The 14,955-nt window shown below is 41.0% G+C and overlaps 1 protein-coding gene across 1 annotated transcript in view; it reads right to left on the bottom strand.

The window, feature by feature from the left end:
* Positions 1-14,955, bottom strand: part of nalcn (sodium leak channel, non-selective) — an 828,408-nt gene that overhangs the window by 320,504 nt on the left and 492,949 nt on the right. Inside the window, exons 15-16 of the mRNA XM_039744792.1 lie at positions 7,573-7,710; positions 1,925-1,999 (exon numbers count right to left, since the gene is read on the bottom strand). Coding sequence (XP_039600726.1) covers positions 1,925-1,999; positions 7,573-7,710 — 213 coding nt within the window. The remainder of the gene's footprint in view (positions 1-1,924; positions 2,000-7,572; positions 7,711-14,955) is intronic.

The raw sequence follows: 14,955 nt of genomic DNA, 5'->3' as shown, positions 1-14,955 counted from the left end.
TGCAGGAGGGGACTACCTGTATTCACATCGCTGGCTGGGGTGTGCCGATCCTGACAGCTAAGCCAGGACGGTGTCACTAGAGAAAAGGGAGGATCCACCACGTCTTGAGAAGCTGAGGCAGCGGGGCTACAGCAAGTCTCACAGACCCCTCGGAAGAAAGGTGAAGATGGCGGCAGACTGGAAGTCTTGGACGGTGTGTGCCGTGCTCCTGTTGATGTTGGTTGGTGGAGGGACCTGTGAACGTCCATCCTGAGCAAGGGGAGGGCCGGCGAAACCCGGAAAAAAGCTCCAGAATGCAAAGCTGGTGAGTAGGACCGATTTAAAGGTAAGTCCTCCACTGGCTAATGCTATGTTTGTGCCTGCAGCTCGAGGCGACCCGGAGATTACACTTCGGTTTGCAAAGATGTTGCTGCTGGTGGAACATGACCTTCGAGTCTGCATAGACAAGCTGAAGGAGAAGGCGATCGTGCCATGTCAGACGTTACTTCAGGGGGCAGAGAGGTGAGACGCTGGAATCTTTGGCTGGTGGATCGTGGTGGTACAGGTGAGTGGAACCGGTACTGTAAAGAGAAATGGAGAAGTGAGTGAATGTGTCACGGTATCGTGTGGTTCTGGTTAATGAGTAGCTGCGTCTCTGATAGTGGTGGCAACGCGAAGAGCTGATTGCGTGGAAGGGGTGGAGCCAAGACACCGGCTGATGAGTGCCGTTGGTCTTTGTGCCCTACTGCCAGAACCAGCATCATTCTCATGCCGCTCCACAGGGGTGCAGATGGCGAGGGGTTTCTTCCTTTCCCATAGGGAGACCCAAGCCATCAGAATGCCCCAGATGAAAAGGAAGAATCGGAGGAGAAAAACCAACTCTTCCCACAAAGTGAGCCGTGAGCCTGTGAGCTCATGTATTGTGACAGGCTGCCCTTTGCAGTGGCAGAGGGAAGCCCCGAAGTCAGCGGGGATGACGAGAATACGAGCAGTCTCAGTAGTCTACCCAAAGACAGGGGCACGAAGGACATGGAGCTGGTGCTGAGGTTTCGGCAACCAGGGTGCCAGCAGAAGGGGGGAGTGTTGGCCCTTGTACGGAATGAAAGATGCCAGACAGTGGCATCAGGGCAATGGCTCTGCCCCGTGTCAATTTTATTTCTTATAGGACTGGGCCTTGGATGACAGCATTTTGACCCCACTTCGTTGGAAACCTACCCTTATGGGACTGGCCGCTACACCCAACGGGTCTTCGTTGGCGGTGGGGCAGTGTCACAGAAGGCTGGGGTTCTTACCCAGCCAGGGTGCCTGGAAGGGCCGGAAGGTGGCATTTATGTCCTCCGGGCCACGAGGGGGCAACTGCCCTGGTTTAGGAGAGGACAATGGGTGAGAAGCAAGGAGGTTCCAACCCATTGGGACCCGTGGCCACCGCCAGACGGTGCCTCAAGCATTATGGAACACGGGAAACATTTACTTCTGCCATACCCGGGAAGATGGAGGAAGATCCTTCCAGGGATACTAAGAGTGCTTCCGGTGCAACGGGCAGCACTTCTGCCACACCAGGAAGTGCTGCCGGAAGAATGTCACCAGGCTCCTGGAGCACATCTGGGTAGAAATAAAGGGCCGCCTACCTGAAATCAGGGAGCTGGAATCGGGAGTGGGAGCAGGACGAAGCTCCCATAAGGAGAAGTAAGGCGGCCATGGACATTGAAAAGAAGCCCGGAAGAGGAGTGATTAGTGCTGGGAGCACTGTGTGCTGTGTACGGGACTGTGTACTAGTGCTTAATAAACGTGTGCTTTGATAAAGTGGTTTCTGACTGGTGGTGTCCGGGAATGTCTCACAATATATATACACAGTACTCAATATGCAGCGTGTGAAAAGCACAGATCTGAAACAAAACTAAACTATGATAATTTTGTAGAAAATGAAACAAGATTTCTTTCTTACCTGTTTAAGCTTTTTTAAGTCTTCATCAAGCTCAAGATTGTCTAGAATTACAGCAACAAATAAGCTCAGCAAGATCTGTTGGAAAAGATACATTAACAATTTAACTAGTATTTTAGTATAAGACTTTAATATATACAATCTGAAAAGTTATATACACAAACATATATACATTCTGAAAAGTGTTAATCAGAATTTTATACTGTGCACAGTTATTTTGAAAGTACAACTTTGTAAACACCATATTAAAATAAACCAGGCCAGTTCCTTCTTGCTCATAGAGAAATTTGGACAAATTATATACTATACTAAAATAATGCAGTCTTACTTATTAAAATTTAATTTGCATTTACTTAAGTGAAATACATAAATACAGTGGAACCTCGAGATACGAACAGCTCTGTATACAAGAAATTCAAGATACAAGGAAAGTATGAGCGAAAAATTCGGATCTAAATGCGAGCATTGGCTCGTGTAATGAGCCACGAGTCAGGCTATGGTTATGCGTGACGCATTTCCCGATCCGCCTCGACTCGGGGATTCACTCAAGCTGACGCTGCCAGCCCGTCAGCTCACTCAGTTTTCCTTGTTCTCCAGTAGCGTGAGGATCTACACGTTTGTGCGCTTGTGATTTCATTGTTTCGCTGTAGCAGTTCACCATATAAGCATATCCAAAAATATCGCGGACATGCAGACGGAGAATAGAAGACAATTGCCCTCAAGAGGAGTACTAGGGTGTTGTACCGTGTTAGCCATTATGAATGTAGAGAAAAGCCAAGCAAAATGACACCTTTTATTGGCTAACTAAAAAGATTACAATATGCAAGCTTTGATTACATCTTGCTTGAAGAAGGGGCCTGAGTTGCCTCGAAAGCTTGCATATGTTTTTACCTATGTTGTTAATATTTGAGTTAAGGAATATATGCATTATTTGCTTAAATGACCTAATGATAGTTACTGGGAATGCTGTAATTGGCACTAAATGCCATTCTAAAAATATACAATAAATATTCTTGTATTTCGATTGACAAACCAAGACTTAACACAACTTATTTTACATAATATTGGCTTATACCCAGTAGTAATGAGTAGAGAATTCTACCACACTAAAGTTGTTGATAAAGTAAAGAGATAAGTAAGAAAAAGTTACATTTAAATACTGAAGTGACCAACAGTCTGTAGTCTAACCAAATTACACATTGGTTTCAGACATACAACTGATGGCATTTGATGCTTCTGCAACCATTTTTGCATACAAAATCAGGATTCAAAATTTGACATCTAACTTAAGCCCAAGACAGATGAACTTTTTCAAAAATCTGAGGAATGCCTACTACATCACTGTGACAGATATGACTAAGCAATACTGGCATCGTGTGGCCTGGTTTTTGTGCATGTGGAGTTTGCATGCTCTCCTTATATCTGCATGGGTTTCCCCCCAACATTCCTATGTAGAAATGGGTGTTACCACAAAATTCCCATGTTATGAGAAAACCCAGTTTATGTGAACAAAGAGCAGATATTTCCATGAAAGAAACAGAGATTAGAATGTTTCTTGCAAAGAAGCTTTCTGTATATCATGTAACAATCCACAGACTACTGAGTCTGCCCAAATTAGTGATAGTTTTGATATTCTTGACTGAATATTCTCGACCCAGTGGGACATGCTTGTAGCAGCTTCTGAGGTAGCCACCCTGGGAGCATTCTTGCAACTAGTTCAAACCACATCAACTAGCTCCTCTCATTCCGGAGGAGCACGGACTTTACTCTGAGGCTCTTCTGAATTCTGAACATCTCATCTTATCACAGAGTGTCATTCTAGCAGCCCTGCAAAGAATTCTCATTTTTACTGCTTGTGCTGAAAACTCATACTTCTGGTCACTCTACATGGTTTATGACCATAGGTGATGACAATGATTAAGATCAACTGGTAAACCAAGAATTCTGTCTTTAGTTTCAGTTCCTGATTCACCAACACAGACCAGTACAGCACCCATAGAACAGCTGCTGTTACTCCAATCCACCTACTGAGCTTATATTCCCTGTTTCATCAGTTGTGAACAAGAACCCAAGATACTTTATCCATCCATCATCCAACCCGCTATATCCTAACTACAGGGTCAGGGGGGTCTGCTGGAGCCAATCCCAGCCAACACAGGGCGCAAGGTAGGAAACAAATCCCGGGCAGGGCGCCAGCCCAACGCAGGGCCCAAGATACTTGAACTCCTCAACTAGGGCAATTTTTCCTACCTCACCTAGAAAGAGCAATCCACTCTTTTCTGAAACATAACTATGATCTCAAACTTAGTGGCACTCATAGTCATCCTTGTCACTTCACACTTAGCAAATTGAATGAATGCCAAAGGTCACATTCAGTTAAGGCAAAGAGGACAACATCTTCTGCATAAAATAATGAAATTATCCTTACTCCCCCCACCTGGACACCTTTACATACTAGGCTGAGTCTTGATATCCTGTCCATGAAAACCACAAACAGGAGAGGTGACAAGACATGACCTTGATGTTGTCTCACAACCACAGTGAATGAATTTGACTTCATACCAAGCATTTGGACACAGCTTTTACTATGTTCACATAGTGAACAAATAGCATGAAAAAGCAGTCCTGTTACTCCATATTCCTTCAGCACCTCGTACAACACATGTCAAGGGACAAATGTTTATGCTTTTTTCCAAAAGCACATGTAGTCTGGACTATCATACTCCCACACACCCTCCAGCAACTGTGCCAGAGAGAAGAGGTGGTCTACTGTTCCACAGTTAGGATGGAATCCACCTTGTTCTTTCTTTAATTAGACTCAACCATTGGATAATGTCTCCCCTCCAGCATCCTCACATAGGCCTTACCTGTGTGACGGACAGCTGGCAGCTCAATTCGGCCAGGGCACCCCTGATATCGAAAGATGGCAGCTCCCCTGGAGTGCAGTGGTACCCCGGATTCTCGTAGGGCACTATGGACACACAACCCTGCTGGGTGCCATAGGTGCCACCAGGAGGAGCTGTCAAATGACCTGGGAATGTATTCTTTCCTTATAGCCTGGAAGTATGAGGTAGTCACGAGAAAATCACTGTTCTTTATTAGAACGGGAAGTGCCAGCTAGTTACGTGGTCGGAAGGACAGAAGCACTTCCTTCCGGGTCAAGGACTATATAAAGGACTAGTGAAGACCCAGCAAGAGAGCCGGAGTTGGGAGGGAGTAGGACAGAGCTTGCTGGGAGGAGTAGAGGAGAGATTTGTGTGCTTTACTACTGTTATTGTAGTTTTTGCCTATTTATTGTGGTGGAGGTGCTTTGGGGCACTGTAGAAGAAGAAAATTAAACAACTTCTTGGTGCTTTTATCTTGTGTCCTACATCTGTCTGTTGGGAAAAGGTGAGCAACTGTGCCACCAAGCAGCCATGCTGTTACACCTGGAAGACTAAGGAGTGTGATACCACTTAAGTTGAAATACACCCTTTGGTCACCTTTCTTAAATAAGGGTACTTTGCCCACCTTCCTTGCTACATTGAATAGATGTATTAACCATGCTATCCTAAAAATTTCCACTGCTTACAACTTCTCTGGTCATACATCATCCATCATGGTGTCCCCAAACCATCATATTATCTTCAGCAACAGTAATGTGATCCTCCCCATCGGACATGTCAAGTGCTGCCTTTGGATAGGAGTGCATGTCCACTGGGTTGAGGATTTCCTCAAAATGTTCCTTGAACCACAGAACAATCTTCCATGAGATCAGCAGCTCTCCATTTTACTTAACACTGTCTGGACAAGGTCACACTTTTCCCTTCTGAGATGTCAAACAGTTTGCCAGAATAGCCTGAAGGCAATCCAACAGTCTTTCTTCATGGCCTCTCCAAATTCCACCTATGTTAGGAGCTTTTACTTCTGCAACTACTTTTCCAGCAGTTCTCTTAGTCTGTCAGTACCTCTCAACCAAGTTAGGAGATCCCACAGATAGAATTTCCCTGAAGACCACCTTTCTCAGTCTAAAAGCTTCCCTGAACTCTGGTGTCCACCATCAAGACCTATTGTTACTGCCATCAGATGCCCTGATTGCCCAAAGACTGCAGCTTTTAACAGCCACTTCCACAATTGAGCAGGGTCCACTCAAACTCAATGACCTCAACCTCACTTTGCACATGGGAGAAGTCATCACGAATGTAAGCCTCGGTCAGACATTCCCAGGACACCCTAACTGCTCATCTAGGTTTCCCCGGCCTACCCAGCCTATGCTGCTTGCTTTGAATCTCACTACCATGTGGTGACTAATTGACAACTCAACTCCTCTCTTTACCCGAGTTTCCAAAATGTATGGTGGATGGTGGATACTTTGAAATGCTTATTTATTTAATTTCTAACATTACATCACACCAATGATCCAACTCTCCCCTTTGAAACTGAGGTAGATACAATAGATGTTATGAAGGTGTTGAATACAAATGCGACCTCAAAACTGTGACCTGAATGATGATTCCTTATTTGTACTATTTATGAAATTTGCAATTATCACAGATTATGTGACAAAAACAGTAATAGTAATGTCCATATATTCGATTTCTTTTCACCTTTACCTTTTCATCAATATCGCATTGAATTTTAATTCCGTGTTTGGAATTACATTGTGACAACGCAACATATAACTTGCCTGTGAGTGAATATCATTTATTTCTCTCTGCAAGAAATGTGTCTGACATAACCACACAGGAATTTTCCAAATCTCTTTCATAAGGGCGTTGTTACATTGGTTGGCATGAGGACTCGTTTCGTGGGACGTGAAAGTGTCTCTGAGACAATCACGCCTTGTCTCCTTCAAAGATTTTTTTTTACAATAGAGAGACATATTTAGTGAACATACATAACTAAGTCACTCATAAATCCAGATATTCTGTATATGCATATTACGGCAGTTGTTTACACAAGTACAAGTTGATTATTATTATTATTGGATGTATGATGAGTAATATGATAAGATATTAATATGTGGGTGTGGTATGAGAAAGCAGATATACAGTAAATAAATATTCACAGGGCAGAAATTTCCAGTTTTGATTTTTAATACATTTGTAAATCTTTCTGAAAACATGCTTTCATTTCATCATTGTGGGCCATTCAGAGCCATTGAGATAATTTTACAGTGATTAACTGTTCTTAAGCATTCTTCATAAAATATTAGTTTTTTTCAAGTAAATGCTGTTTTTCCCCTTTGCCACAAAATACTCAGTAGTATACATTTCCCTTGTGTTTATTTGTATACCATACACCGATAAGCAGAACCTAATTTCTAATTAACATTCCATGCCCAAGGGTTTTCAGTTCTTGCTTTAAATTAAATTACATATGTGATTGGATTGCAAAAGTCATAGTGGAAAACATCTAAACATGATGAAAATGTGAACTCATTATAATTTGCACAGTGTTTACCACAATTTAGACATTTCCTGAGTGCAATTTGTGGTACAAGCCTTATTTTGTTAAGAAGCCTAAAGAAGTAAATTAGGATATTCAATACTTTGACCTAATAGAACAATATAACAATTAATGAAATATGTAATGTAAAAGGGCCCATTGTGTACATGAATGCTAAATCTAACGTACATAGTTTTTTTCACAATTTCCTTTTAAAAACTTACCAGGGTTGCAAATAGATGATATAATATGAAGTAAATGGCTACTACTGGAGCCCACATATGGCCAACTGCAACAAGAGTTTGATCCATTACATCCACCCATCCTTCCTGTGTTAGTATTTGGAACATAGACATAAAGGCCTGTTAGGAAAAGAAAAAAAAAGTTTGAATTTGTTTTGGACTCAAGGAGACATATTAAAATAAAATGTGAAAAAAATTATACTTTGTATGGCAAGTTTTGCAAAATAATTCATTCTGCATTTGTTTACAACCCTCCAGCCTAAATATTTCTTCCTAGCTTGAAAACAGTAATATATTGTCACTCATTAAACTCTTGAATTATGTTTATATTCATTAAAATATTTATTTCAAAATTGTGTTTGTAGGCATAGTAAAAGTTTTCTGTAAATCATTTGTCAAGTTAAATAATTTTCATGTTGAAAGAGACAGTGAAATACAGTCAAACTGAGAATACTGTATACCAGTGATTCTCAACCTGTGGGGCAGGCCCCCCTAGGGGGCGAGAAGAAACAAAAAGGGGGGTGCGAAGATGTGAAAAAAAGAAAACAAGAATCAAAAATATGAAAAAAAAAAACATCTGTTGAAACAAAAACAAATTAACTAAAATTACATTCTGATACTAGAACAATAAATATAAAGTTAGATAAATGTCGATAAAAGTTAAGCAGGTATAATAAAATATGCATCTACATTTCAAAAAATGTTGTGGGGCCGCGATTAAAACTGTTATGAAAACTCGGGTCGCAAATACTTAAAGGTTGAGAAACACTGCTGTATACCCTTCCTAAATATGTGGACTATTTCATTCCCATTTCCTTTTTCAACTGTATTATATGAATGACTAGCAAAATACCCGTGCTTTGCAGCGGAGAAGTAGTGTGTTAAAGAAGTTATGAAAAAGAAAAGGAAACATTTTAAAAATAATGTAACATGATTGTCAATGTAATTGTTTTGTCACTGTTATGAGTGTTGCTGTCATCAAGGATTTGATTATCATTATATCTTTCAATCAGGTTCATATTTGGAGGATGTGTTGTGTTCAATTTATATTCCGTGTTTGTCAACCGTTGTAAAGATAACAGGTTTCATTCATCGAAGTGTTCACTACCTCAAATCGGTACTCGTGAATCTAAGATGTTTAACAGCCATTCCCGGTATTAAGTTGTGGATTTGCCTGCGAATGTCCACGGCTTTATTTAATGTTAGCTCAGACCCGGCACTTAAAAGTTTCTCTCACACTTTTGCTGAGTTTGTGCCAAACACTATTCTATCCCTGACCATCTCATCTTTGTTTGCATAAGCACAGTCCTTTACCAGCAAATTTTAACTCCGCTACAAAGTGATGAAAAGTCTCGTTTATACCCTGCGTCCTCTCATTAAACTTGTATCTCGCGAATATCGTATTCATCTCAGGGATGACAAACGCCAGCAGCAGCGTGTCTATGAACCTAATTTAAAGTTATGCTTTACACCATGCTTTCCTTTTCGTTTGCATAAGCACAGTCCTTCACCAGCAATTTAAACTCCATTACAGCAATTTTAACTCTGTTACAAAGTGATCAAAAGTCTTCTTTATACCCTGCGTCTTCTCATTAACCTTGTATCTCACGAATATCGTATTTGTCATTGGCATGACAAATGCCAGCGGCAGCCTGTCTATGAACTTAATTTAAACTTTAGGTTTACACCGTGTTTTGTTTCCGCAGTAGCTGCACTTATGAATATGCTTGTATGCGTCACTCACTTCATATTCTTTTGCTGCCTTCTCAATTGTGTAATGCGTTTTTTGATCAGGTTTCAGGATACGGGACGCAACTCCGCCTTACACGCCGAACCAAGCTGCAGGCTATGGCCGTATTTATGGACGTAAGTAGGTTCCAGTTATGACCGTTACGTGTAGAATTTTGAAATGAAACCTGCCTAACTTTTGTAAGTAAGCTGTAAGGAATGAGCCTGCCAAATTTCAGCCTTCCACCTACACGGGAAGTTGGAGAATTAGTGATGAGTCAGTCAGTCAGTCAGTCACTGAGGGCAAATTTCTCATGACATTTAAGGAATTAGGGGATATTTCTGCAATTGGGCATTAAGATGCCAGCATGGAATGAAAGTAACGCCTTTTTGCTTCTATATTTTGTAGACTAACACTGTCCCTGTATAAGACAGTAATGGGTAACAGTGTTCTGGTATGTAATTTGTAGTTAAAAATATGTCTATTCGGTGCTTTATGTAAAACGGGGTAGAGAAGCTCTGATGAATAAATGCAATTAGAAAATGTTCACTCTATATTTGAAGGATTCCCTTTTTGGGGAAAGAGTTTAGAGCTAACTATTTTAAATTTTGGTTTATAGCTGCATCTTGTTACTTCCATCTTGTGCTTAATCAAAAGGAAGGGCGAAGCAAAGCTTCAAATTTGGCAATGCCATGCCACTGTTTATTAATCATGATTAATACATTTTTTTATATATTGTGTTTTTAGTATAACTTACTGAATCAAATGATAATAATGCAAATGTTTAGTGTCTGTTAATTTGTGGTATATGAGAAACCACAAAAATGGGAGGAGGGGTCGATTGTCTGTACCTTTTTTAACCTTTTTCTTTGGGGAATCATACATTTTATTATTGAAAAAATGAAATACTTAAACTGACATTGAACTACCAAATATGTGCTAGCACATATGCTGACTTCAATATTTGCATCTTCAGAATTAAATTGTTTCATTAAAATCATTATGGTTCTTAAATTGATAAGACGGTAAACTGAGATAAATAAGGTGAAAGTTAACATAAAGTACTGTATTTGATTCAGTGAGTCAGTATTATGAAATGCTTACATTTCATAAAGCTAGATGCCATCATCAGAGGTGGGTACAGTAGCCAAAAATTGTACTCAAGTAAGAGTAGCATTACATCAAAATAATATTACTCAAGTAGAAGTAAAAAGTAGTCATCCAAAAAATTACTCAAGTAAGAGTAAAAAAGTACTTGGTAAAAAGACTACTCAAGTACTGAGTAACTGTTTGATCATAATAAATAATTTATTTTTTAGAAATGTAATAAGGCAGACAAAAATATAAAATAATGTGCAAATCCTGCTATTTCCAAATAATAAAATAAAAAATGAGTAAAAATAAATAATATCTTTACAAAATAAAGATGCACAAATAACACAAAGTTCCAAATCTCAGTTTTTAACAACAAAGCTTTTGAAGCCATTACATAGAGTAGGTAACATGTATGTTTGAACAGTGCAAACTACTTACAGTGACAAGATGCACTGTACACCAGGGGTGCCCAATACGTCTATCTCGATTGACTGGTAGATCGAAAAGGTAGTGCAGGTAGAACGCGTTGCATTCAAAAAAAAGTTTTTTAAATGTTAATCTATCATGTATTCTCCCTATGGCATTTGTCACTTGATTGACATACAGGGCGGCCAGTCTGAGATCTCTTTTCTTCTAACACACTGGTCATCCTGCATGCACGATCAAATGCGCAAGCTACTGCAAAACTCCGGCTAAGTGATCTAGTTAGCCTTCCAATTTACTATATCGAATAAAGAAGGGATTTAAAAAAATGTTTTTGAGTATATGGACTGGATGTGGAATTGGAAGAGGTTTTTTTCTCACAATGTCACAATCGAAGTGCGTTTGTCTGATCTCTCATTCTATCATTGCTATTCCAAAGAAGGAAAATGTGGAAAGGCACTTTCGAACTGTTCATAAAATTACGAAACTGACTTCCTTCCGAAAAGCGATCTGAGAAAGAGAAAGGAGAGGGAACTAAAATTATAGTTAAGAGGACAGCCATCATTTTTCACTCGGCTGATTTCAAAAGCAAAGGCAGACACACCAAAGCATCGTTCTGGGTGAGTCACTCGATCATTAAGCATAAGAAGTCCTTCCAAGATGGAGAGATGATAAAAGAGGCCTTCGTTGAGGCAGATGGCTAGGGAGAAATTCCTGCTGAGATTTCAAGGCCCCTGGCCAGAGATAAAGGAATTTCTGCTTGTCATTTAACATGCAGAATACAAGCAACTTAATAACGATCAATGGCCGTTAGACTTGGCTTTTTTTTCTGATCTGACCAACATGTTGAATGAGCTTAATTTACAGCTGCAAGGAAAAGAGAAAACCGTGGTCAATATGATTAGCTCAGTTAATGCTTTCAAATGCAACATCTGTCCTCAAAGCTGCAGGGCCTTGATTTGGGGAAGATCCAAAACCTTGCATCAGAGCTGGAGACGTAATGGAAGGCGTGTGCGCAACTTTGCAGCATTCGCTACACAGAGCAGATTGAAAATTGTCTATCAGACTTTGACAAATGGTTTCAAGACTCAGGTTTACTTGAGCCAATCGCTACATTTAAGTGCTATCCATTTAGGGAAGATGTTTAGGGTGATTCACCTAAAATTTTGACACTACATGATGACATTCAGCTGAAGTATGGGGCTCATGGACAGTTTTGAAACTTACTCACAAAGGAAAAGTACCCAAACATGAGGAATTGTGCTACTTCCTTGTCTGCATTATTCGGCTCTACTTATTTATGTGAGTCAGCCTTTTCCCACATGAAGATTATTAAATCCAAATACTGTAGTGAGCATAAATATATTGAATTGTTATTATACCATAAGGGTTATTTAATTATGAAAAGTGCAACAACATATATTTTATGTATAAAGTATATTCAGTATATATATAATATATATATATACAGTAATCCCTCCTCGATCGCAGGGGTTGCGTTCCATAACCCCCCCGCGATAGATGAAAATCCGCAAAGTAGAAACCATATGTTTGTATAGTTATTTTTATATATTTTAAGCCCTTATAAACTCTCCCACACTGTTAACATTATTAGAGCCCTCTAGACATGAAATAACACCCTTTAGTCAAAAGTTTAAACTGTGCTCCATGACAAGACAGAGATGACAGTTCTTTCTCACAATTAAAAGAATGCAAATAGATCATCTTCTCTTCAGGAGCAGAGAATTTCAGACAGAGAGAGAGAGCTCACTCGCAAAGAAAAGCAAACAATCAAAAAATCAATACGTGTGCTTTTAAGTTTGCCGCGGCATTTTTTAGAGGAGTGTCAGTATCTTCTAAGCAAACAGCCTCTGTGCAAACAGCCCCTCTGCTCACATCTCCTCCGTCAGGCGCAGAGAACGTCAGAGAGAGAGCGAGATTAAAGCAAACCATCAAAAAATCAATGTGTACTTTTGGAAGCACCGCGATAAAGCAGCATTTCTTAGAGGTGCGTCCGTATTCACCTGCAAACAGCTTCTGTGCAAACAGCACCTCTGCTCACAGCCCCTCCGTCAGGCGCAGAGAATGTCAGAGAGGGTGAGATAGAGGCAGAGACAAGCAAACAATCGAGCACCGCGCGGGAAGCATATCTTATAGCATTGAGGAGTTTTAGTTAATATGTAATACATGCTCTGATTGGGTAGCTTCTAAGCCATCCGCCAATAGCGTCCCTTGTATGAAATCAACTGGGCAAACAAACTGAGGAAGCATGTACCATAAATTAAAGACCCATTGTCCGCAGAAATCCGCGAACCACCGAAAAATCCGTGATATATATTTAGATGTGCTTACATTTAAAATCCGCGATAGTCGAAGCACGATATAGCGAGGGATTACTGTATATTCACACAGAGTGCTGCGGTCCTTACCCGGCCGGGATGCCTGGAAGGACCAGAAGGTGGCATTAATAGTTTCCGTGCCACGAGGGGGCAACCTCCCTGGACTAGGAGATGACCACAGGAGAGGAACAAGGACATTACAACCCACTGGGACCCATGGCCAGCGCCAGGGGGTGCCTTAAACCTCATGGAAACCGGGAACAATTACTTCTGCCATACCCTCCAATATGGCGGAGGAACCTGCCAGGGACGCCCGGAGTGCTTCCGGTGCAAAGGGCAGCACTTCTGCCATACCAGGAAGTGCTGCCGGAAAGACGTCATCAGCCACCTGGAGCACATCCGGGCAGGAATAAAAGGGGCCGCCTTCCTACAGTCGGGGAGCTTGAGTTGGGAGTGGGAGCAGGACAAAGCTCCCATAAGGAGACGAAAGGCGGCCAAGGACTGAGAAAAAGAAGCCCATAGTGTGGTGATTATTGCTGTGTGCACTGTGTGTGGTGTTCAGGACTGTAAACCTGAGTTTATTAATGATAAATAAACGCGTGCATTTTATAAAGATGTGGTTTGAGACTGGTGGTGTCCGGGCAATGCTCACTATATATACAGTATATATATATATATATATATATATATATATATATATATATATATATATATATATATATGTATATATAGTCACAGGCGGCTGGGGTGGAGCCCAGCTGGGGCCTGAGGGGACCGGAGGAGGGCTGGTGCCTCCTCCTGACCACGAGGGGGCGACCGCCTTGGTTTTGTTGGTGGCCTCGGGTAGGGTGCTTGGAAGCCCAAACATGTAGGGGCCCGTGGCCAGCCCAGGAAGTGCTGGGGGGAATAAGACAGGGGACACCCGGAGGGCTTCCGGGTGCGCAGTCGGCACTTCCGCCACACTGGGTCATGTCCGCGGAGGAATGTCGGGAAGCAGCTGGAGCCCATCCGGGGTGTGATAAAAGGGGCCGCTTCCCTCCAGTCAAGAGCGGAAGTCGGGTGGAAGAGGATGGAGCTGGAGAGAGGACTGGAGGCGGCCAGAAGAAGGGCAAGAGACTGTGAGAGGCCCGGACTTATGGGGAAACAGTGCTGGAGGCACTGGGTTGTGCACTTGTAAATATTGTATATAGTTGGTGTGAATAAACGTGTGTGTGGTGAAACAACGATGTCCGTCTGTCTGTGTCCGGGTCCCATTCCACATATATATATATATATATATATATATATATATATATATATATATATATATATATATATATCCAGCCATCCATTCATTATCCAACCTCCAACCTGCTATATCCTAACTACAGGGTCATGGGGTCTACAGGGCACCAGCCCACAGAGTATATATATATATATATATATATATATATATATATATATATATATATATATATATATATATATATATATATATATATATATATATATATATATATATATATATATATATATATATATATATATAGTATTTTTAATGTAGGTAGATCATTTCGACCTGGTCATTTTAAAAGTAGCTTGCAAGCCGAAAACAGTGTGGGCACCCCTACTGTACACTGACAGTATAATACTGCATATTCACTTGTCCTCCAAATAGCACAGCTGATAGAAAGTAACATTAGAACAAGGCAGCTTGTGCACGTACAAGAAGTCTCACGTTACCTTGACTGTCTGTGTCTGTGCATGTTTGGTTAAAACATGCTTGTTCTTCACTCAGTG

This window comes from Polypterus senegalus, chromosome 2 (genome assembly GCF_016835505.1).
Source record: "Polypterus senegalus isolate Bchr_013 chromosome 2, ASM1683550v1, whole genome shotgun sequence".
Classification (NCBI taxonomy): Eukaryota; Metazoa; Chordata; class Cladistia; order Polypteriformes; family Polypteridae; genus Polypterus; species Polypterus senegalus.
Note: the sequence above shows the minus strand (reverse complement) of the source record. Positions and strands in the feature narration are given on the sequence as shown.